Raw genomic sequence first — 24,251 nt, 5'->3', positions numbered from 1 at the left:
CAGGACAGTCCCAGTTTATTCTCAAAGCATATTGGTTTGGAAGACATATGGGTGTATTCTGCATATACAATATGCCAAATGAAAGAAACCATGCCAGTTGACACAAAAGCCAATAAGTGATCATGCTTTGTTAGAAGATTTTTGTTAGATTTCACCTTGTATAAGTTATCTTTTGCTGTGTAACATACCACCCCAACCTGGTGACTTAAAACAAGACATTTTTTTAGTCCATAATTCTGTGAATTGGCAATTTGGGCTATCCTCTGCTGGACAGTTCATCTGCTGGTCTTAGTGGTGCTCACTTAACAATGGCTGGGAGCTGGTAGGCACAGGCTATTGCAGCTGGAACAGCTTGTCTCTGCTCCACATAGTCTGTTATCCCAAAACAGGCTAGCCTGGACTTATTCACATAATGGCAAAGTGCCAAGAGCAGCAAGCATGAAAGCTACAAAGCCCTCTTGAGATCTAGTTGCACGCTGTCACTTCCAATACATTCTATTGGTCAAAGCAAGTCATAAGGCCAGCCCAGATTCAAAGGGTGGAAAAACAGACCTTACCTCTTGATGAGAGGAGCAGGAAAGTATTGTGCCCATTTTTGCAAACCCCCATAGAACTCATGTGCTTCCACAAGGACCTCTTGAGAAAATATATAGGGAGAGGAAAGAGAGAGGAAAAATTATTAATACCTATTTGCTCCTCCTTAGGGCCTGGCAACCTCTTCCATGGATTTTGTTTACCCAAGGAGATGAACATACTTAACTTTGACAGTATTTACAAGGAAAACATGATTTTTTAATGTATATAGTTTCAGAGTGTATAGTATTCCCACTAGCTTTTATTTCTGCTTTATATGCAAATTGTATGACAGTGTTTGTTGAATTGTGCATAATTTCAGCTCACATAATATGGGCTTCACACTTACAGTTTTCTTAAATTAATGGCTTTGTTTCCAAAGTAAAAGAACTAAAATATAAACCTCAATGAGGACTAAGTCTTTGATGAAAATTGAAAACAAACAAAATAAAGATTCAAAAAGTTATCTTCTCTCATGACTAGGATAGATACTCCTGCAAAACAAAAATGCATCTAATAAGATATGAAAACGTGACCCATTAGAACTAGGAAGGAACCTGAGAACACAGCTAGGTGTTTGCAGTTTCTATTAATTCATTCATCAAGTATTTATTGAGTGTCTACTATGAGCCAAGCAAGGTCTAACAAGGATAAAGTAATTGAGACTCATAGAGGTGTGGCGACTCATTCAAGCACACCCAGCTAGAAAGAGGCAAAGCCAAGACTCTAGTCCAGGTCTTCACAGTCATGTTCACTTCCCCAAGTATCAGTTTCTTTATCTCTTAAAAACTAAAATGAGATTAATACAGTCGATTCTTCATATCTGCAGGTTCTGCATTCAAACAATCACAGATTGAAAATATTCAGGAAAAAAAATTTTAATACAACAGTAAAAAGATACAGATAAAAACAATACAATTTAACAACTGTTTACATAGCATTTACTTTATTAGGCCTCATAAGTAATTTAGAGCTGATTTAAAATATATGGGGGCCAGGTGCAGTGGCTCACACCTGTAGTCCCAGCACTTTGGGAGGCCAAAGCGGGCTTATCACCTGAGGTCAGGAGTTCAAGACCAGCCTGACCAACATGGAGAAACCCCATCTCTACTAAAAATACAAAAAATTAGCTGGGCATGGTGGTACATGCCTGCCTATAATCCCAGCTACTCGGGAGGCTGAGGTAGGAGAATCACTTGAACCCACAAGGCGGAGGTTGCAGTGAGCTAAGATTGCACCGTTGCACTCCAGCCTGGGCAACAAGAGCAAAAGTCTGTCTCATAACTAAATAAAGTATATGGGATGATGCACAAAGGTTATATGTAAATATTCCATTTCATATAATGGATTTGGGCATCTGCAGATTTTGGTATCCTCAGGGGCAGTGGAAGTAATCCCTCATGGATACCAGGGCATGACTGTATTGTCTAATAACAAGTATAATTATCTGAGCACTTATGTGCGAGGAACTTTGGTAGACATTTTATGTACATTAAGTCCTCAAAACAACTAGATTGTTTTTTCTCCCATTTTACAGATGAAGAAGGCTAAGCTTAAAGAAATTAAATAATTTGTCTCAGGTCACATTGCTGTTAATTTGTGAGCAGAGATTTCAATACCAGTCATATTAATCCAGAGACCATACTTTTAATCTTCAGTAGGATTTGGGGGTGGATCTTCATTAAATATATGTCCCAGAACCTTACACAGAGTAGATGCTTAGTGAATATTTGTTGAATTTAAATCAGTAAGGATATAGCTAATTTGTACAACCAGCTAATGTCCAGCAACTTTTTCCAAGCCAAGCCGATATCACTCTGATGTACTAAAAGCTTCTAATGAGAGCATCCACTGTCAATTATATAAGTAAACCACAACATGGGAACAAAATGGCCAGCACATGGATGCAATTTGCTTATTTGCTGATTAGTATGAGGTCCATCCCAGCAGATGTCAGGATGAACCCCCATTACTATAACCATAAACTGTCATGTTAGACCTTGGCTCCAAGGGCTATTTTCTGCCTTCCAATGACACTGGTAACTAAATGACTGTACAGTTGCTACTGAGCAGAGATGTCTGGAATGAGACCACGCTGTCCAAGTAAACAGAATGGTCCAAGAAAAATGAAAGAAGAAGTGATCACCTGGGTTGTGAGAATGGAAATGGTAAAGTAGTTTGACAGTTGGGGAACCACTTAGCCCAACTGCTGATGCATGGAAGGTTGATACTTCCAAAGCAGGAACAACATGGGAGGTTGGGCAAGGCAGATGGCCATACAGCTGGAATGCTAGTTTCTACTTCCCTGATGCTTTTTTTATTTTCTGACATTCAGAGCAGAGCCTAGTATGATGATCATGATCATGATCATGATCATTATGTCTATGGCGGAGTATATTTTGAGCATTATTGGCCCTGTTTTTCTTTAGGAAAGAGTCAGTATAACCTAGATATTGGGAGCACATGCGGTACAGTCAGGCAGACCTAGTTTCAATTTTATCTCTAGTTCAGGATCTGGGTACAGAGTAAGTTCTCAGACTTTATCTACCTCTAGCTTATGATGAAGACTCTGAAAATTCACAAAGAAAATTTATTTTTAGCCTTTTTCATTGAGCCCCTAATGCAACATTAGGTATGTTTTGATGCCCATTAATTACTAATTGGCTTCTTAATTATGAGCCAAATATTTAGAGAGGTTGTCATCAAATATTAATTTAGAGAGGTTGAGCATCAAATATTAATTTAGAGAGGTTGTCACTAGTATGTTCATTTGAATTTAGTTCCTTTAATTCCTTGTCTGATACCTCGCTTTCTACCTTATGGCTAGGAATTTTCTGTAGCTCAGTTATGATATTTTTCAGATGAGAAATATGTTCAAATGATTTGATTCTGACTTGTGAAGTTATCTCAAAGAACAAACAGGCAGAGGTACAAGGTTGAAATAATAATTATACATTTATTAAATGAGCTAAACTGGAAAACGAGCAATCTATGAAATGAGGACTCTCCTGGGACACCCAGTACTTATGCCACACCTTAAAGCATGTAGAAAGGTTTTCATTATCCTCATACATTACCCAGAATCAAGCAATGGTTGGGGCTCGAATCACACATGTGACCCCACATGGCAAGAGTGCTCTTCTCTTTCCTGTAACAGAGCACAGCCATGGAAGATGAAACCCTCATTGTATGTAGGATCCTGAAACAGTGACTGTGACCAGATGCAAAGGATGGGAAATTTAATAAGCTGAATGCCTTGGAAAACTTGATCTCCTAGCACTGGCTCAGGGAATTCAGTCTTCAGAATCCAGCTGAGTCCTAGCTTTAAAAAAAAAAATTGCTTTCATAAATGAAGATCTAATGGCTGGGTGCGATGGCTCACACCTGTAATCGTAGCACTTTGGGAGGCTGAGGTCAGGATTTCGAAACCAGCCTGGCCAACATGGTGAAACCCTGCCTTTACTAAAAGTAAAAAAAAAAATTAACGGAGTGTGGTAGCAGGTCCCTGTAATCCCAGCTACTCAGGAGCTAAGGCAGGAAAATTGCTTGAACCCAGGAGGCAGAGGTTGCAGTAGGCCAAAATCATGCCACTGCACTCCAGCCTGGGTGATGGTAAAACTGTCTCGGGGGCGGTGGGGGGAAAGTGAGGGTCTCCAACTCCACTTTTAAAAAAATTACTTTTTTTTCCCCCATTACCCATTAAAGTGCTTAGGTCCCCAGGAGGGGTCTGAGTCCTTGTCCAAAATATTTTTCTTCTAAAAGGGGGCAGGGAAAAGCATTTGAGGATAACGTTTTGGCTACTCACTGTGGCCTGATGCCCTTCCCCGATTTAATCAAACCTGCTTGGTCTTCCAACCATCCCAGCTAACAAATGGCCCCACAAAACAGCAGTCATTTAAAGAAATGGATGGGGTAAAATTTAAAAGAACCATGCAAATGATCACAAAAAATATATATTAAAAACTCGAAATTAGTAAAGAAAACGTAAGCCTGGTTTGGAGCAATAGAGACTGTGTTCATCATTATTGATATTCAAAAGATTACCATGTATGAGTTTATCTTTTCCTTTTAATGGAGCTCTCAAAAGCCATGACAGAATGTGTTCTATATGAGTGCCCAAGGTCAGCCCTTCAAACAATTGAGATTGCTTTCATACAAGTCAACTTTAAAATTCATTTCTCTAGATAAAATTGGATGGCATTATCAAAGCAAAAAGTGGGATTGTTTCTCAACGTGGAAAGCTTTGAAATAAAAAGTGTTTGGCAATAATAGGCGAGAGGCTCTCTGACAGCATTGTGCTGTCTGAGTGTGTTTTTAAAGGACCCCAATTTTTCAACAAAGGACATCAAAAGAACACCACTACAGTGCAAGCCTGGATTTCTCTGTAGTGGGGCTGGGTAAGAAACAGTGCATTTCAAGTGTCTGATTTTTCTGGCTATTTCTAGGAAACTTTAAAAGTGCTCACACTTTATGCCTGGGATAGCATAAAGTCTACTTCTAGAAGCAGAATTGAACATAATGTATTTTGGGGTGGTGAACAGGAGAGAAAACATTCTTGAGAGCAATGTCTGATCTGCCATCTCAGTGGAAATCAGTACAATTGAGCATTTCTGCCTCTGTCTACTCTGGTCCATGTGTGGTTCCAGTGTCCTGGAGAATGGCCGTCATCTAGAATCTATAAAAGCTGTGGTGGTGGCTTCTTCTGTGTGGCTTTCTTGATAATTGGTGGGACTGTAAGATGAGTCTATCTATTTTTAAACCTGCTGATCCTTCCCATTTCTTGTTCAATGGAATTAATCCCATAGGTTTCCTGGCATATGGATTGTTAGGATTCATGGTTTGCAAGCAATAGAAACTGATTCTGACAAACATTGGAGCAAAAGAAAGAAAAAGGAGGAGGGAGAATATGGTGTTAATATTGAGGAACGGCCAAAAATCCAGGCCTTAGAAAGGGCAAGAGCAGAGGGAATCTAAACATCTAATAGCAGGAACTAACAGACATTCTCTCCAAGACTTCCATCTCAGGAACCAGCACTGTGATCATTCAGTTCCTATCAATTTCGCATTTCCAAGGAAGAATCTTACTGTCCCAGCTTGATCAGGAATGAGTAGGGCCTTTTGATCGCCAATCCTACTAAGATGCAGGAAATGCTAGAGAAATAGCTACAATGGTGGCTTTAGCTTTGGATTTCCAGATCAGTCTCAATGGATAACACTAATATTCTGAACTCTTCCTGGTTGTCTTTCAGTCATCAAGGAAGTTTTTTCCCATCACGTTCTTTGGCTCCATTACCTGGATTGCAGTATTCTCTTACTTGATGGTCTGGTGGGCCCACCAGGTAAGATTTTGATAGTGACATTCATCTGCCTGGTTTTTCTCCAGTCCTGATTGTCAAGTGTTTAATCATTGTGCTTGCTTTCTGCAACTGCCACAACAGTATTGGGTGTGACACCGACAAGTCAGCATTCCAGGACTAGAGGAATTTATCCACTTAACTTTCCCTAGTCTCCTGGCCGTAGCCTGGAAATGAATCAGCATAGCCTCTGGACAGCCAAGTGGAGGCAGGCAAGTCTAACTACGTCTTACTTCTGCAGCCTGACGGACACCAGGACAACCCAGACCTGGGAGCAATGTCAAGATTGTGCCTGCTTCAGTAGTACTTACTTTATCTTGAGCAGCCACTCACCTCACATTCTCACCAGCCTTTCAAAACTGGCTCTAGGAACGCATCTGGAGACAAAATAGCCTCTTCCTTGAGCTTTACTTTACATAAATGATTATGTATTTTTAACTCAATACAAGTCATGTCTATCACAAGAATACACTCTCAGTATTCGTTATTGAAAAGCATGAATGAAGAGTAAGTCAAGGGTTTCACATTTTCAAAGATAATAGTGGTAACCATTGATAATTGAGTATGTACTACACACCCAGCAATTCACATCCCTTTGTCTTTATAATCTTGACAGTAACCCTATACATAGGTTCAAAGCCTATGAAGGAGGTACTATTATGATCCACAGTTCACAGATAAAGAAGTTAAGCTTAAAGCTGGTAAGATTACCCAAAATCACATAGGTAGAACTAAGATTTTAACGCAGGACTCTGCAACTCCAAAAATCATACTTTTAACCTCTCTTATAAACTACATAAATCCCAAACTTCCCACTTGTATCCTTTGTTTAATATAATCCTAATATTATTATACTTGGCAACATAAATAAAATATAGCCATTTGAAATAAGGAAATATACACTGAGAACATACGTGAATAGACTTTTCAACAAATGGTGCTGGAATAATTGGATTTCCATATGGCAAAATAAATAAACTTAGATCCTTACCTCATATTTTACATAAAATTTAACTGAAAGTGGATCATAGTTTTAAGTATAAGAGGTAAAGCTATCAAACTTCTAGAGGACAGAAAAAAAAAAATCTGTATGACCATAAGCCAGGCAAAGAGTTCTTGGATACAATACCAAAGCATGATCCACGAAAGCAAGAACATTGATTAGATTTCATCAAAATTATAACTTTTGCTCTTCAGGAAACACCATTAAAAAGGAAAAGAAAAACCACAGGCTGGAAGAAAATATTTGGAAATCATATATATCTGATAAAGCACTTGTATCCAAGATATAAGCTTAAAGCTCTGTAATAGGAAGGCAAGCATCTTCAAGTATCCTAATTTTAAAGATCTGAACAGATATTTCACCGAAAAAGATACGCAGATGCCTAAAAAGCACAAGAAAATATGCTCAACATCATTATTGATTAAAGAAGTGTAAATCAAAACCATAACAAGATACCACTTTACACCCACTAGGATGGGTATAATAAAAAAGACAGAACTTAACAAGTGTTGATGAGGATGTATAGAAATTCGAATCCTTACATACTGCTGGTAGGAATGTAAAACAGTGCATCTACTTTGGGAAATAGTTTGGCAGTTCCACAAAACATTAAATATAGAGTTACCATATGATCTAGCAATTCCACTCCTAGGAATAGACTTAAGAGAAATGAAAACATACGTCCACAAACACTTGTACACAAATGTTCAAAGTAGCATTATTCATAAATACCAAAAAGTGAAAACAACCCAAATATCCATCAACTGATGAATGGATAAGCAAAATACAGTATATCCATACAATGGAATATTACACAGTAAAAAGAAATAAAGTACCAATACATGCTACAACATGAAACTATAAAATATTATGCTAAGTGAAAAAAAGCCAGTCATAAAAGGACACATATCATATGATTTCATTTATATGAAGTGCACAGAACAGGCAAATCTATAGAGACATATAATAGGTTAATATTAATAGTTGCCTAGGATTGGGGATGTTGGGGGGAAATGCGGAGTGACTGCCAGTGGGTATGGGTTTCTTTTGGGGATGATTAATAAGTTCTAAACCTAAATTATGAAGCCTGCACAACTCTGAATATATTAAAAAACCATTGAATTATACACTTTAAAATGGCTAAGTTTTATGGTACGTAAATTATGTCTCAATAAACTTGTAAAAACTAATCACAAGATATCACTTCACAACCACTAGGTTGGCTATTAAAAAAAAGTGGCATGTGTTGATAAGGATGTGGAGAAACATGGCTGCATATATGTGTAAAAACTTGCAGGCTGCTTGCAGTGGCTCCTGCCTGTAGTCCCAGCACTTTGGGATGCTGAGGCAGGCAGATCCCTTGACCCCAGGAGTTCAAGATCAGCCTGGGCAACATGGCAAAACCCTGTCTTTACAAAAATACAAAAAATTAGCCGGCCATGGTAGCACATGCCTGTAGTCCCAGCTACTCAGGAGGTTGAGGGGGGAGGATCATTTGAGCCCAGGAGGTGAAGGCTGCAATGAGCCAAGATCACACCACTGTACTCCAGCATGAGTGGCAGAGCGAGACCCTGTCTTTAAAAAAAAAAAAAAAAAAGTAAAAGAAAACAAAAAACTTGCAGAACTGTACACTTTTTAAAAAGGAGAATGAGTTTTCCTCTATGTAAAGCATACCTTGGTTTTCAAAAGAATACATGTTACTGCCGGGCGCGGTGGCTCACGCCTGTAATCCCTGCACTTTGGGAGGCCGAGGAGGGCGGATCACGAGGTCCGGAGATAGAGACCATCCTGGCTAACACGGTGAAACCCTGTCTCTACTAAAAACACAAAAAATTAGCCCGGCGTAGTGGTGGACGCCTGTAGTCCCAGCTACTCAGGAGGCTGAGGCAGGAGAATAGCATGAACCCAGGAGGCGGAGCTTGTAGTGAGACGAGATCCCGCCACTGCACTCCAGCCTGGGCAACAGAGCAAGACTCTGCCTCGAAAAAAAAAAAAAAGAATACATGTTACTAGCAAGATCCACAGAAAACGCTGGCTGATACACTGTCTTATTTCTACAAGTTATTTTATATTATTCATATCACAGTTATTTTACTGACATTTGACTTCAGATTACTCTTCCTGGATATTTCCAAAAAATCATTGGCTTCCTGAGCAAGTTCTCTGTGCCTTGGAGTCATTATTTTCTATACTCATTGAGAGACATTTGCTACCAACACCTGGCAGAAATCACAGCAGAAGGTGGGCTGCTTTTCAGCCTCCAGATGTCCAGGCTGAAAGGACTGTTTGCCATTTATAACATATAATAGTTTTTCTTAATAATCATCTTTTATTTCTTCATATACTAATAAAGAAAAAATGGTGTTTTCCTAACTTGCTGCGATATGTTGTTTCCCAGATATTTCTTTTTTGCCATTTTATAAAACATCATTATTCAGGGTTCCATCTTTTTCTTTTTAATGATTACCTTAATTCCAGTCTTGTTTTCTTTTTATTCTTTCAAAGAAAAGGAACACAAATTCAATGCCTGAAAGAATAATTTTAAAAAGCCAAGGTGAATGAAAGGCATAAACGGAAGCCTTACTTTTCAATGATGGAAGAGAAGTTTCTCTTTTTTCCTATAGAAATACATCTTTCAAAACACCCAGACAGCTGAACAAAATAGATTCTGTTCCAAGAAGTCTAGCTCTAACTCTGTTGTTTGTACTTCTGAACTATAAAATCCATAGCAGTTATACCATTTAGTGTTCAACTCTTTTGTTATCAACACTTTTATCATAAATGCTATTTGATAATTTGGCTACTGTTTGGCAAAAAATAAACGTCCTTCACCTACAACGCTTTAACGCAATTTGCCCTTGGCTTTTTTTGGGTTTTTTTGTGGGTTTTTTTTTTTTTTTTTTTGCCTTTTTGTTTTTGTTATTCTTGTTGCTTATTGTTTTTACACTTTAATGAATTTAATGGGTGATGAAAATCTGTGGTTAAAGTCAATCCTGCATCTAATATTAGAAGTTAATTTTAAGAGTCAAATAAGACCTTTTGTCTCATTTAGCCAATTAGCATTCTTTCAGATCCTCCTTAAACCAAGGCACAGAACTGCATTACGGAATACTGGGAGCAGCATGGGCCTCATGATTGGCTTTTTTTTTTTTTAAGAAAATGAAAGAATTTCCCCAAAAGACTGCTGATATTCTTTCTATTGAAAGCTCTAAGCCTCTCTGGTGCTCCCTGATTTTTCAGAGTACTGTCCCGTCCATGTACCCATCACCTTTACTGATTTGACAAAAGTTAACTTGAGTGAAATGTACTCAAAACAAGCTCATGAAGACTAGTTCTCCTTCCACGAAAGGATTTCTAGAGCCACACAGATTCACCAGGGGTTTGATGTCTAATGAAAATTCTCATGAAGTTTTCCATGATGTGAATTGGCCCCAGTAAGCCCATTTCTGTTCCTGCTACCAGACACCTGATAGTCTAATAAATTGGAGAGGGAAAGGAGTAATGCCTGAGTTATAAAATCTAGTTTTTTGGCCAGGTGCAGTGGCTCACACCTGCAATCCCAGCACTTTGGGAGGCCAAGGCATGCGGATTACCTGAGGTCAGGAGTTCAAGACCAGCCTGGCCAACATGGTGAAACTCCATCTCTACTAAAAATGCAAAAATTAGCCAGGCGTGGTGGTAGACGCCTGTAATCCCAGCTACTTGGGAGGCTGAGGCAGGAGAATCACTTGAACCCGGGAGGCAGAGGTTTCAGTGAGCCGAGATCACACCACTGAACTCCAGCCTGGATGACAGAGAGAGACTCCGTCTCAACAAAAGAAAAAAATTAAAATTAAGTATAGGTTTTTTTTTTTAACATTTACTTTATGCCTGACACTGTGCTATATGCTTCATTTGCATCATCACATATAGTCATCAACAATTCTGAGTGGATATTTTCTTCATTTTACAGATGGGAAAAACTGAGACTCAGGGAAGTTGTCTACCTTGCACTAGGAGTGGCAGGCTAGGATTTGCACCCAGCACTGTCATCTCCCAAGCCAGTGCTCTTAACCACACCACCATCTTTCTCTTCTTCAATTCCTATGTTTTCCTGTATATAGTAGTGTTCAAACTCCAAATAGGAATTATTTTGTTTATATTTTGGGGACAAGGTCTTGCTATGTTGCCCAGTCTGGTCTCGAATGTCCAGGCTCAAGAGATCCTTGTGCCTCAACCCCCATAGCTGCGACTACAGTGCATGCCATTGTGCCCAGCAAATAATTTTTGAAACAGTCGCTACTTTAGAATTCCCTCCAAGAATTATTAAGAATGTTCTAAATAGATTGGAACTTGCCAACAGTGACAATTGTTTAGTCAGCATCTTCTCAGTCTTTGACAATGCTTCACTCCAAATCTAACAAACAATTGACAACTTTTTGCTCAAATAGGGCACTCCTGTGCGAAACTCTTATTGAACTTTTTCTAGGAGAATCAGCAGAAAAATATGCTGGTGAAATCACCTATGTATGCAAATTGATTTGCTTACTCAGCAAATTGGTACTAAGAATCTGCCATGTACCAGGCTCTGTATATTCTGTCAATTAGGGAGATCACAGTGACCAAGGTGAGGATCCTGCATATATGGAACTTACTAATGGGGAGCAGTGACTGTGTGTCCCATGAGGACAGGGTAAGCTAGTTCAGCTCATCAGGCTCTGGAGCAGGCATGACCATCAACATAAAAATATGCTTTTAAGCTAGTAGGAACCACGCTATTTCTTATAAAAATAAGAATTTTTTAAAAAGGATTAAGAAATGAGTGTATTCTATTTCCAAAAAGCCTTTATCCTTATGTGCTATTTTGGCCCTTTAAATTTTTTCAAAAAATGCTGGACATCATCAGATAACCTATCGGAAACCAGATGGAAAGCATTATCTTGAAAGTTTTCAGAGCCACAGTTCACCAACACCAGCAAAACATGTATAGGTTTTAAAAGTCCCAAGAGGCCAGGCACAGTGGCTCACACCTGTAATCCCAACACTTTGGGAGGCCAAGGCAGGAGGATCTCGAGGCCAGGAGTTCAAGACCAGCCTGGGCAACATAGTAAGACCCATCTCTAAAAAATATTAGCCAGGTGTGGCAGTGCTCACATGTGGTCCCAGCTACTCTGGAGGCTAAAGTTGGAAGATCGCTTGAGCCCAGGAGGTTGAAGCTGCAGTGAGCTATGGCTGTGCCACTTCACTCCAGCCTGGGCAACAGAGCAAGAACCCATCTCTAAAAATAAAAATAGAAAGTTTTTCTAGAAAGTCCCAAGGAGACAAACTGCTCAAGAGAATGGAGGAGCTTCCACCTGAGACTAGACCAACCTTTCAAAATAGAACTCATCAGTCTTAAAAGGCAAAGACAAAGACCAAAAAAAAAAAAAAAAAAAAGTTAATAACCACCCTCCCCTTGCTTTTCAATAATAATGTACTATTTACAAAGAGTCTTTCACAAATTATCATTTAGTCCTCACAAGTACCTGCTAAAGTAGGTATTATTATCCCGAGTTTATAGATGGCAAAGTGAGGATCAAAGACACTGTACAATTGGTACAGTAAGCAAAATGTCAAGAAATTAACACATACCAGAGCCAGATCTTGGATCCAGGTCCTCTGATTTTCTGGCTTTTGCTTCTCCACAGCTGCTTTGCTGTGTGTTACCAAAACCCAAAACACCCAGCATCGAGTTTCCAGTGGAAATGATAGAATCTTGAAGTGTTTAAGAATGGGTTATAGACACTAGGAGATGCTAAAGGAAAATTGAGACCTTGGGTGTCAGTCCTTGGTTTTGGTAGTAAGTTGAAGGGCAAATCTGCCACAGGACTTTGTGCCACTGCCCCTAGATTCCATGGCCAATTGACTTTTCTACCTCTAATCCTGGAGCTTCCCTGACTCAGTCTTAGAAAGCACCATATAAACGCTGCACTCTAGCCCTCTAGAGCTCTTTATCGGAGATTATCTGTTTATCATGTGAACATTCCTGATGCCTTGGGTCTGAATATCCTAAAAATATAAATTCTATTAGCAATGATTGTGGCTTATTCATCTTTATCATCTCAGCACTTCGCATAGCACAGTATGGAAATGCATTAAAAGGAGGTTGCATTGAAATTTTTGTGGTTTTTATGATTTTGTAACTTCAAACACTGAGATGTGTATTCCTGTCCTGACATTTAGGTTGGAGAGACAATCGGCATCAGTGAAGAGATTATGGGCCTGACCATCTTGGCTGCTGGGACCTCCATCCCTGATCTTATCACCAGTGTCATAGTGGCCCGGAAGGGGTTAGGGGACATGGCTGTGTCCAGCTCTGTTGGAAGCAACATTTTTGACATCACTGTAGGGTGAGTAGAGATAGTTCTACAAAGGTGCACACCAGCTCCACCAGTGTCTTTGTCTTCTTAGAAGCTGCAGAGACATGACCAGGATCTCTGAGCCTACGACTAACCAATACCAATACAGAGTAAAGACTGAGAATACGGTTTCATTTCCCCAATTCTATTTCTCATTTCTGAGAACTTAATGAAAAATAAGTCATCCCTAGACAAGCAGAAACACATACCTACATACAGAATGGATATTTTAGGAAATATTTTGGGAGAATTTCACTTATATAACAACATTCAAGTGGAACTGAGATATCATGTGATAGCTTCATGATAAGAATGTTCACATTCTAATTTTAATTCAAGTCCCCACCAGCCTAAGGTGAGATTTGGATTTTAAGGTAGATTGGGACAAATATAGGCCCACCATACATATCTCGTATCCTTCCTTGGAAAATACTGAGAATCTTGGCATTACCATTTCTTTATCTGCACTGGTGAAGATATTCTAGGTTTTCTAAAGCCAGAAGGTGAGATCTGTTCTTACAATGAAACAAACGTGAGCTCTCAATATGAATAATCACTAAAGTGAATCGGATTGGGGTTTGGGGTGCTGTGATCTCTACCATTTTATTTAACTTGTCAAAAGTAAAAGTAGTCTGACAAACTCGAACATCAGTACCCTGAGAAAATAAGATATAAGACATTATCCTTACGTTCCCTGGAGTACTGGGCTCCTAACACTTGAGTCTGGAACCTTACTGAAAGCACCTACTTTCTCATTGAATATCTTAAATATTGTTCTGTCTTGCACCTTTCCATTACCATATTGTTTTTCCTACAGTGTCTACCATGTGCACTGTGTGTACATTTTTCTCCATTTAAGCCACACAATAATCCTATGAAGTATGTATTATCACCCCTATTATTCAGGTAAAAATACTGAAAGGCCCAGAGTTCACACAACTATTAAATGCAGTAGCTAGGATTTGAACAAAGAGTCTGTGCTATCAATTGTAGCACTCTCTGCATAAAACTGCTGTGAGTGTCCACTGTCTCAATCACACGTGAGCCCCCACTGAAGAGCTCTCCATGCTTATCTGACTGGAAAACTCTGACTTATCCTTTCAGTGACAACTTAAATCCTGATTTCTGATTCTCCTGGGCCCGACTTAGAGGCTCTTGTCCCTATAAACTCTCTGTACGTCTTACTCTTTGTCCTGGTATATCTGCCTACTAGACTGTGCATCCCCAAGAGCAGGAACTCCTCAGAGCTTACTGCATTGCTGTCACTGGTAGTTGTTTGACACATGTTTGTGGAATGGATGGATGGATGGATGGATGGATGGATGGATGGGTGAATGAATGAATGCCTAAATAGTGTTTCTCAATTCTGTGGTCCAAATATTCATAGTAGTGTTCTTGATCAATCTCTTGTAAAAAAAATAATAATAGTAATGTTCTATAGTATATTATGAAGAATTACAAAATGCTTGTTGTTCATTATTCTTAAATTATATAAACACACAAATGGAAGTTTAAAGAAAAGTCACTCCTAATTCTATCACTCAGAAACAACACTTCTTGTTTTGTTTGTTTTCTTCCATGTATTTCACAAAGTTTTCTTAGTAAAATATTCAGTTTTATCTGCTTGGAAGGCTTTTATTTTTCCATTTTAAAGCAATATATGCCTGGCATAAAGAGGCATCTATGAATAAATTAGTAATTCATAACCATTTTTCTAAGACTCTTCATAGCTCATAACTAACATTTTGTGGCTTCAAATTTTCCCTCTTGTTTTTCAGTGGCTTTTTCCTTTTCTTTTATAGGATTTTTAAAATTTTTCTGCTATGGGAGTTTTGATGAACATCTTTATGAAGAAAAACCTCTTTCAATTGTTTTGTTAGGATAAATTCCTTTAAGCAGTATTAATGAACTAAATATTTTGAACATCTTAATGGCTATTGATGTATTTTGTATATTTCTTTTCCAAAAAGTTCTTTCCCAAGAAATTACACCAGCTTACAACATTTTTGACAATATATTGAGTGATGTCATTAGCAATATATTAAGTGTAAAAGTTTCTTCATAGCTTTGCCAGCCTTTTCTTTATGCTTCTGAAATTAACATATACTCACAGATATAGAAAATAAAAATAAAGGTCCAGGGTGCAGTGGCTCACACCTGTAATCCCAGCACTTTGGGAGGCCGAGGCGGGCGGATCACAAGGTCAAGAGACTGAGACCATCCCGGCCAACATGGTGAAACCCCGTCTCTACCGAAAATACAAAACTTACCTAGGCATGGCAGCGTGCGCCTGCAGTCCCAACTACTCAGGAAGCTGAGGCAGGAGAATCGCTTGAACCCAGGAGGCGGAGGTTGCAGTGAGCTGAGATCGTGCCACTGCACTCCAGCCTGGGTGACAGAGCAAGACTCCGTCTCAGAAAAAAAAAAGAAAAAAGAAAAGAAAAATAAAGCTTAAAGATCAATAACTCACCACCCTTTTGAAATTCTTGTGTATTTCACATGATTGAAATTACATTGCTATTTGTGTATATGTATACATCTTTCATTTTTAGCTTACAATTGTATTATGGCTGTTTTCCTGTAGCATTCTAAGCTTGTGATTTTTAAACAGCTATATAACATTACATTTACTTATTTGCTATTTAACTAGTTCCCTGTTATTAGAGGTTATTAGAGATACTCAGTTTTTTATTATTCAAAATAACACTGAAATGATCATTTTCTGAGTAAAATTTAATCTGCATTTTCAGTTATTTTTATACTTAATTCCTGACAATAGAATTGGTAGACCAGGCCGGGCGCGGTGGCTCACGCCTGTAATCCCAGCACTTTGGGAGACCGAGGCGGGCGGATCACAAGGTCAGGAGATCGAGACCACGGTGAAACCCCGTCTCTACTAAAAATACAAAAAATGAGCCGGGCGCGGTGGCGGGCGCCTGTAGTCCCAGCTACTCGGGAGGCTGGGGCAGGAGAATGGCATGAACCCAGGAGGCGGAGCTTGCAGTGAGCCAGGATCACGCCACTGCACTCCAGCTTGGGTGACAAAGCGAGACTCCATCTCAAAAAAAAACAAAAAAACAAAACAAAAAAAAAGAATTGGTAGACCCAAAGGCATGAAAAGTGTCATTTTCCCCCGAAAGGTTTTTGCAAGCCATTTGTAGTGCTATTAAACTCAACTTCACTAGAAGCGTGTGTGTGTGTGTTTGTGTTTGTGTGTGTGTGTGTGTGTGTGTGTGTAATAAGAATAAAATTGGTTTTGGTCTTTTCTTCACGAGATGGAAGAAGAGTTTCCCAGACCAAGTCCCTGTCAACGGCTCTCAGTTTGGCATCACCACCACTCTCAGGCCCTCCCCTTCCCTTTTCTGACTTTTCACTGCTGACCCCAGGATGCCAAGGCTGCCCCCTCCCACTAAGAACTGGAATTACCCCTTGTTCCCAGGCTGGGAACCCCTCCCCGACAAGTTCACAGAAGGAAGCCCCTCCTGGCCAGGCTCTAGTGGATAAAGTGCCTGTACTGATCCCCACAAGGCAGTAACATCGATCACTTCAGCTTGGCCCAGGTTAATATATGCACCCAGTTAGGGACTGCATGTGCCAGGCCTGGAATTTCAAAGATCCACAATGCATGGGCTCTGCCTTCCAATTCCCTCTTCTCCAGCATAGGAGGCAGATCTATAAACTCACTGCCCCTTTCACCCTCATTATTTCTGTCTTCCTTTGGAGAACGTAATGTTTCAAAAGAGTATCTCCTCTTCCACACCCTGAGACTAGGCCAAAACTAAACCTCCCTTAGCTTTTGTCATTCAGAAAGCTCAGCCAGCCAAGCAGGTATCTCCTTAGCCACGATGCTGTCTTTAGGCTGATGGGTAGAGCCAGACGCCTATCACCAGCCACTTGGAAATGCCCATGTCCCCTGAGCCCTGCACTCCCAGCATCTTCCTTTCTCAGAGTCCTAGTCAACACTTGTGGTGTAGTGGAAACTAGCTCTCCTGAGGGCTTTCAGAATCACCGCTCTGGATAGGAAACACAAGAGATCCTCAGATTTTAAAAGCTGAATGACAAGGGAGAAAACAGGTATAAAAATATATAATAAAGTTTTTTTTTTAAAAAAAACACATCACAAATGTAAGATACTGCCTTCCTTAAATCTTTCAAAAAGACCAATTTTTCATCAAACAATTGTCAACATCTTTCCCAGAATAAACTTCAGACTATGATATTGTATCATGGCCCCCACCACCGTCATTTAATTTCACTTGCCTTTAGATTGTTATTTAAGTCATTGCTATTCTTTGTCTCCATTTTTTAATTTTTTCCTCATTTTCACCACTCATTTCTCTACCTTTTTTGCACCTGCCTGCTCCCTTCACCCTGTGCAAATCCTGCAATTCACCTTTTTAGGACTGAAAGCAACATTTTAATCTCAACTAGGAAGGAAACAAAATAATTTCCAATCAAATTCACAAATGCAGAAATCACCGACAGCAGTCATGTCTTTGATGTTGTCTAACTGTTCTCCCTGCTCTGAATTCAGTCAGAACATAAAGGTTTTTAAAGTCTTATTTCCTTATGTGGTTTCCTGGGCCAACCGTGCCCGAGTCATAGTGAACCTAACAAGACACACAGATTAGAGTTCCTAAGAAAGTAGTAGGTTGTTTGCCTTCTTCAACGTGTCTGACTACTCCCCCCTTGTCTTCCCACTCCCCTCTGCCCTGCTTCCCTCCTGCACAGGCTCCCACTGCCCTGGCTCCTGTACACGGTCATTCACAGATTCCAGCCAGTGGCTGTCAGCAGCAATGGCCTCTTCTGTGCCATCGTCCTTCTCTTCATCATGCTGCTCTTCGTCATCCTCTCCATTGCCCTCTGCAAGTGGCGAATGAACAAAATCCTGGGCTTCATCATGTTTGGCCTCTACTTTGTGTTCCTGGTGGTGAGCGTTCTCCTGGAAGACAGAATTCTTACATGCCCTGTCTCCATCTAGTAGGAAAAGCCATATCTTGCACCAGCAGCGTGAATGATCCCTCCCCACTCTGGGCTCTGGGCTCCTTGACCTCTTGAGAAGAGGCAGCTGGCACACAGCCCTGGGTACCAAGTGTCCCTCCTTGATGGATTTGAGGAGAGATGGATTCACACTGGACCCATTCACTTCACAGGCTGCTTCCACCTTGCCTACTCAAATGACTTCATGTAAGAGACAAAGAGAACCGTCAATATGGGGCTTCTCCCTATTCACCACTGACAGGTACTCCTCGCTGGTCGGAGGTACATTCGATGCAAACAACGACAGAGGCTATATATATACACCTATAAATATACATATTATAAATATACGCACATGAACACACAAATCCTGCCTGTTCCTGTACTATACCTCTCCTTCCATACCTATAGATTAGTACATACCTGTAAATAAATAGAAAGAAAAATTTTATATATATATATATAATCATATATATATAAAAGTACAAATGCATCTTTTTCAGGGATAGCTCTAGTATATTTATAGTACTTATTTGAAAAGGGGCATCAACCTGCAGTCTGGACTTTACCTCTTAAGTGCAAGAGGAGAACTAATGGAACCAGTAGACAAAGGTAGCATTGCTGTGACCTTCAGCCTGCCTTGGACTTACTGGGATCCTGCCTAGTAAGGTAGATGGTTCAGGGAAATAGTTTGCAGGGAGGAGGGCTTAGTGGAGAAGGTCTGTAGGGCCCTGAATTGAGCCTTCCAAAACATTCCCACAAGCCAAACAGGGAGACCATCTGCCCACCTCCAACTGAGTACCCTGACCAAGAAAGTCAGGGTACTTAGGACAGACAGAGGTTAAAAACCTAGGCTGGGTGGACATTGGTTTGGGGAAGCAGGGAGGTAACCAGGGTTGGGCTTTTTGTTTTGTTTTGTTCTTATATTGTCCCAGCATGCAAGTAGAAAATATGACTACAAACCAAATTAGTGCTTTTTCTAGGACAGCAAGACTATATAAACTCAACCTGTATTTTTCCAGTGCATGTCCCATCATCATCAAAAGAAGGGGGGTAAGTTTAGCTGTGATTGTCATTTAGATATATTTTGATGCTAAGGGCTGCCAAGAGAGCCTAGATGTGTGATAAGAAACCATCCAGTAAAGGTGCTTAGTGGGCCTTGCCACCTAATGGGATGAAAGGGCATAGTTCTTTAAAACGTTTTCCAATGTAGTCATAAAGGGCTTTAGTGTCTGAAGAAATCATTATTCCCAATAGCACTAAATTAACTCTGATCAGCACTGCTTGGGTTGAGACAGATTAGAGATGCTTGAAAAGGCATTTACACACTCAGTGCACCCCAGGAACGTTTCCGAGTGCTAGGTCGAGTTGTACCAGGACCAGACTTTGGTTAAAGTTCTTGTAACATCTATGTTTCTTCTTCCATCAGGACCTTATCTGGGATTCTGTCTAGGTTTTAGAGTACACTGTATTTGACAGCTTCCTTACACTGGTTTCAAGCTATTCCTCTAACAATTTGATTTCTTGATTTTGCTCAACATTACATGGAATATTTTAATTTCATGCATTCAATGCCCGCAAGTTCTGCATGACACCTTGTGTGACTTCTCAGATCTATGTCAGTAGAAAATAAAGCCAGCAAGGGGGAAAAAATAGGCAAACTAAATCAGTGGAAAACTATATAGAGCGCTTTTCATTTCTCCAAGTCATGCTTTCTTTAAAATCAGTTGAAAAATTGAATCAAGGATGGTTCATTATTCTGTACCCATCCTATGTCTTAAGTCGGTACATACGGCATATGGGAAATTTCACCGTATGTGTTCCTATCTCCAATCTATTCTCTCATTGACGCCTGCTATGATTTTCTTGTGACCACATACCTCTTAACATAGGAAGATAGGATGCAGAACTCACAGCGGAATAAGAGGAAAGGTAACCTGACAGCCCCAGATCAAGCTCAGTATTCCTTCCAGAAAACCCCAGCTCACCCCACAGAGCATGGCAATAACAGGAAATGCCCATCATTGCTCTTCACCCAGAAGCAAAAAGCACTTCAAACCCGAGGCCCCCTGGGAAAACAAGAAATCAAGATGGCTGCCAGTCGGAGGCTGGTTTTCACGTCTCTCCAACTCGGCAGAGCGGGGCCTTCAGATGTGTGACAGTGCCTGCCAAGCTATTGAAACACCATCCAATAGAGGCACTCATTGGAACCTGCCACCTAATGGGAATGAATCGCATTCATCAAGGTCAGGACTTCGTACTGGGGCAAGAATTTGTGCTACTTCCTTTGAGTGAAAGAATGAGGAAGTGAACTTTAACGTTAAAAAACTCCAGTTGTTTTCCCTGTATATTTTCTGAAGGGCAGCGAAGTTGGTTATTGTGTGAATTTTATATTATTGACCGGTGTGTTGTTTGAAACAAGGTTTAAATAGGTGACTGACTCAACTGCAAACAGATTATGTAAAACAAAAGTTGAAGAAGACCTGGTGCCGCCCTCTTCTTATTCCTGATCCTCCCCCTGCTTCCTCACTCCCTCCCATTTATTCCCAGCTCACAGTGAAGAATGATCCAAGCAGCTATGGTGCCCTTTGCTTGTCTCAGAGCTCCACTTCACAGGAAGTGTTGTGGTCTTTCATGTGAAGTTGCATTTGAGAAGACAAAATTTCCAAGCCCCGTTCCCACATCAGTCATGTGCACTGAGCCTGACTTTCAATAGCACTGCTCCCTCACTGGATGGGACACAAGTGATTCCACAGCCTGCCCTTGCTTTCCCTTCATTTCTGTATAAGTGGTTATGTGTTGAGCCAGGGTAAATTCAGAGAGATGTGTACAGAGTTCAACAATGGGTCTTTAAACCATTCAAATCATTGGCATAATTATAAGAAAGAACTTTCCACATCATGGTTTCTAAAACAGGACATCTCTAACTCCTTTCCTGCATGCCTGTGTATATACATATATAAATATATATATATCTTTATACCAGATCTTTATGTACACATATAATATGACTTACATCATCACCCTCTGACCCCATCACATTCAGGATTCTAAAGCAGGGAGCATCAAGTTTGCCAAAGTCAAGGAAGAGGAAAGTCATGCACACAAACCAAAGGGAACATTTCTTCCTGGTTTCATAAGGTTGTTTGTTCCATACACGTATACCTACAAATATTCACGTTATGTACCCATATTTTCCCACCCTAAGAATATCGATTTATAGCCTTAAGGAACTCAGTCAGCCATATCCCTAATCCTGATATAGAGGCAAAGAATACACAACAGAAAATACAGAGCAAAAATTTAGACTGCAGATACTCTCTTTGCTTCTCTGGAGCAGGGTATAAAAGATATCAACAATTCAAGAGCCAACATTGTATTAATCCATCTACAGTAAACAAGTTGCACGCAAATGATTTCATTTACTCACAGCAAACCAAGCAGGTCTTGCTTGCTGTCACCGCCTGCCCTCCCCCATACTTCCAAGGCAGCAGAGCAGCTTGGCTCAAACTGACAATTCCCAAATAGAAACTCCTAAATTGCATCTGAGAATGCCCGTGCCATCTCCAGCTGCCCTCTGCACCTGACCAGATCCTGATGAACTGAAGCTGAAGATTAGATGGTGTTTATGCAGCTTCCCAGGACCTAAACTGAGTCAGTGACAGAGCAATGATATATGCAGGGACTAAGGGATAGGGTTGTTTATACTCTCGGCAGATGCAGAATGTCCTAAAGCCTTGCCCAGAAGATTATAAAAAGAGGCGGAGACTGTTTTATATTCAGGGAAAATGCTTTGTAAGGCTTCTAACAGGTGTCACCTGACAAGGGCCATTATAATTTATTTTATAGGGAAGACATGAATCAGGTGGTTTGGAGCCCTTTCAGCAAAACACAGCTGCCTCACTGATTAGACATTTGACAATGTTAATGTACATCCATTCCTGGGCAGGGAGAGAGTTGGCAAACTCCCCACCACTGCACATAGCTTTTAAAGGCCTCTGGAACAGTGTGAGAAGAGGTGAGCTACAAAGGCAGCCCACCTCCAAACCACTTTAACAAAAAGTTGACCAAAGAAATGACACCTGGTAGAGTGGCTGGCCAGGTAGAGTTGAAGAAGATGGAAGTTGTGTTAAATGCTCTGCAGAAATTACTGCATTGGACTATCTAACATGGGTCTGATGGCAAGCATTTCAGAACATGTCCGTGTGCTTTCCTCCCCACATCTGCCAAACACACACCCACGTTCCTACACACACGCAAGATTATGTGGATGCTATGCTTCCTTGCACCTGGACAGATTTTTTTTCCAGTAAGTAGGTGGCCCTATTATAGGTGGCAGCTCTGTTCCAGAAGAAAGTGAAGCTGTTCTCAGGGTGATTTCTGGAAAAAACAACTCTCTCCTGAAAGCATGCATAGAAGTCAGTGCTCACTCTTGCTAAGCCACATCTTCCTTAGCCATTCAGCTTAGTATTTTTAAAAGATACCTCCTCAACCCCTATACCTCTTTCAACAATATTGTCTTTAATTACTAAATAAGGCCTTGTCATTAAGAGTGGGTTAGGGAAAAAAATAGAATAAGGAAAGGGAAGAAAGGAGATATTAATCTCCTAGGATTCTAAGAAACCAAGTATCACATTGAAATATATCCCTATGTAGTTTGAAATGGTTACAAATATCAGGCTATGTTTAGCCAATTACAAGAGCCCATATACGGTTTTAGATTTTTTTAAAAAAATAAATAAACCGTCTCATGAAGACCTTGGGAAAGAAAAGTAACCCTGCCCTATTCCACCATCTATTTACAGTTGGCTCCCTGACTCTGCCTCTGCTTCTATCTTTGTGTTTCATTTTTAATCTCGCAGCTTCATATTTTTTAAATATATAGCAAACAAGAAAAGCAATAAGGGAACTACTACACAGCCAGCTCAACTCTATTACTTCTTATTACACCATGGCAATATTCCTTTTTCACCGGGAGCTTTGGACCTGCACAGGTTGTGGCAGGTAATCACCAGGAGCTTGTAGGCATCTGTAGAAATCACAGGCACACTCATGTTTGCTCTAGAAGGACTCTGTTTTCCACACTGACTCCCGCCAGCTAATGTACACACTGGCATTTTGCATGCCTTCCTCACACGTGGGACACCAGCCTTGCTCAGAACCACCCAAACTCCGTGGAGGTCCTTAATGTGGTTAGGGACAGATTTCTTAAGAAAGTAAGAAACAGCTACAAAGGACAAGCAAATCCACAAGTCAGGCAGCATTTGAGAGGCAAAAATGACCTTGCAATTACGACGGGATAGGCAACTCTTTTCAAATTAGTGTACAAATAGTGAGGGACTGTGTAGGGCACCATATTATCTAAGCCAAAGCACTTCTACTAGATCATTCATTGACAGGCTGGAAAACCTAATAAAATTTTTAAAACCAGACAAATATCTAAGTCTGAAAGAATGCCATGGAGCTTGCATAGGCTCCCACCAAAGATGTAATTCCATTAAGAGGGTTTGTCTAGTCTATCATGCTAATCCAAAGGATAATCCTCTTACGGGGGAGATCCCAGCATAGATGCTGGTGTGACCCAGCTCAATGTTTAACAACCATCAGCATCAGAAAAAGCCTCCCTCCAAATTAACCCAAACCCCTCCCCTTAATGAACCTGTTTTTTTGTTGGCAGAAAGTAACTGCATCTGGGCACTCTTCACTCTTTGCCCCATAGTTAGAAGTCACCACTATGTTCTTTACCTATTTTCATTAAAATTATCTTTAGATTTTTTAGTCTTTAACCCTCTTAATTTTTATAGCTTCTCTCTACTAAGCCTTTTTAAATTCTTTGTATTGTTCTTAAATGATTAGTCATAGTTCTTATGACTAATCATAATCACTGTCTGAACAGTGTTGAACTATACTGGGTGCAGCATGACCGTGAAGCCCTGGTGAAGTCAAGGTCACAAACTGTTTCTA

At 40.2% G+C, this 24,251-nt stretch overlaps 1 protein-coding gene across 4 annotated transcripts in view; it reads left to right on the top strand.

The window, feature by feature from the left end:
- The window catches only part of LOC105489053 (solute carrier family 24 member 2), a 269,869-nt gene extending 245,992 nt beyond the window's left edge, over positions 1-23,877 (top strand). For 3 of the 4 annotated variants that reach the window (XM_011753672.3, XM_011753670.3, XM_011753671.2), the window contains 3 exons: positions 5,823-5,912; positions 13,132-13,298; positions 18,039-23,877. In XM_011753672.3, the coding sequence (XP_011751974.1) occupies positions 5,823-5,912; positions 13,132-13,298; positions 18,039-18,288 (507 nt within the window). In that variant the 3' untranslated portion in view covers positions 18,289-23,877. The remainder of the gene's footprint in view (positions 1-5,822; positions 5,913-13,131; positions 13,299-18,038) is intronic. The other variant, XM_011753673.3, reaches the window with a different exon arrangement.
- Positions 23,878-24,251: the final 374 nt, after the last annotated feature.

Source organism: Macaca nemestrina, chromosome 14, assembly GCF_043159975.1.
Source record: "Macaca nemestrina isolate mMacNem1 chromosome 14, mMacNem.hap1, whole genome shotgun sequence".
Lineage (NCBI taxonomy): Eukaryota > Metazoa > Chordata > Mammalia > Primates > Cercopithecidae > Macaca > Macaca nemestrina.
The sequence above is the reverse complement of the archived record's forward strand: the minus strand, read 5'-3'. Positions and strand labels throughout refer to the sequence as shown.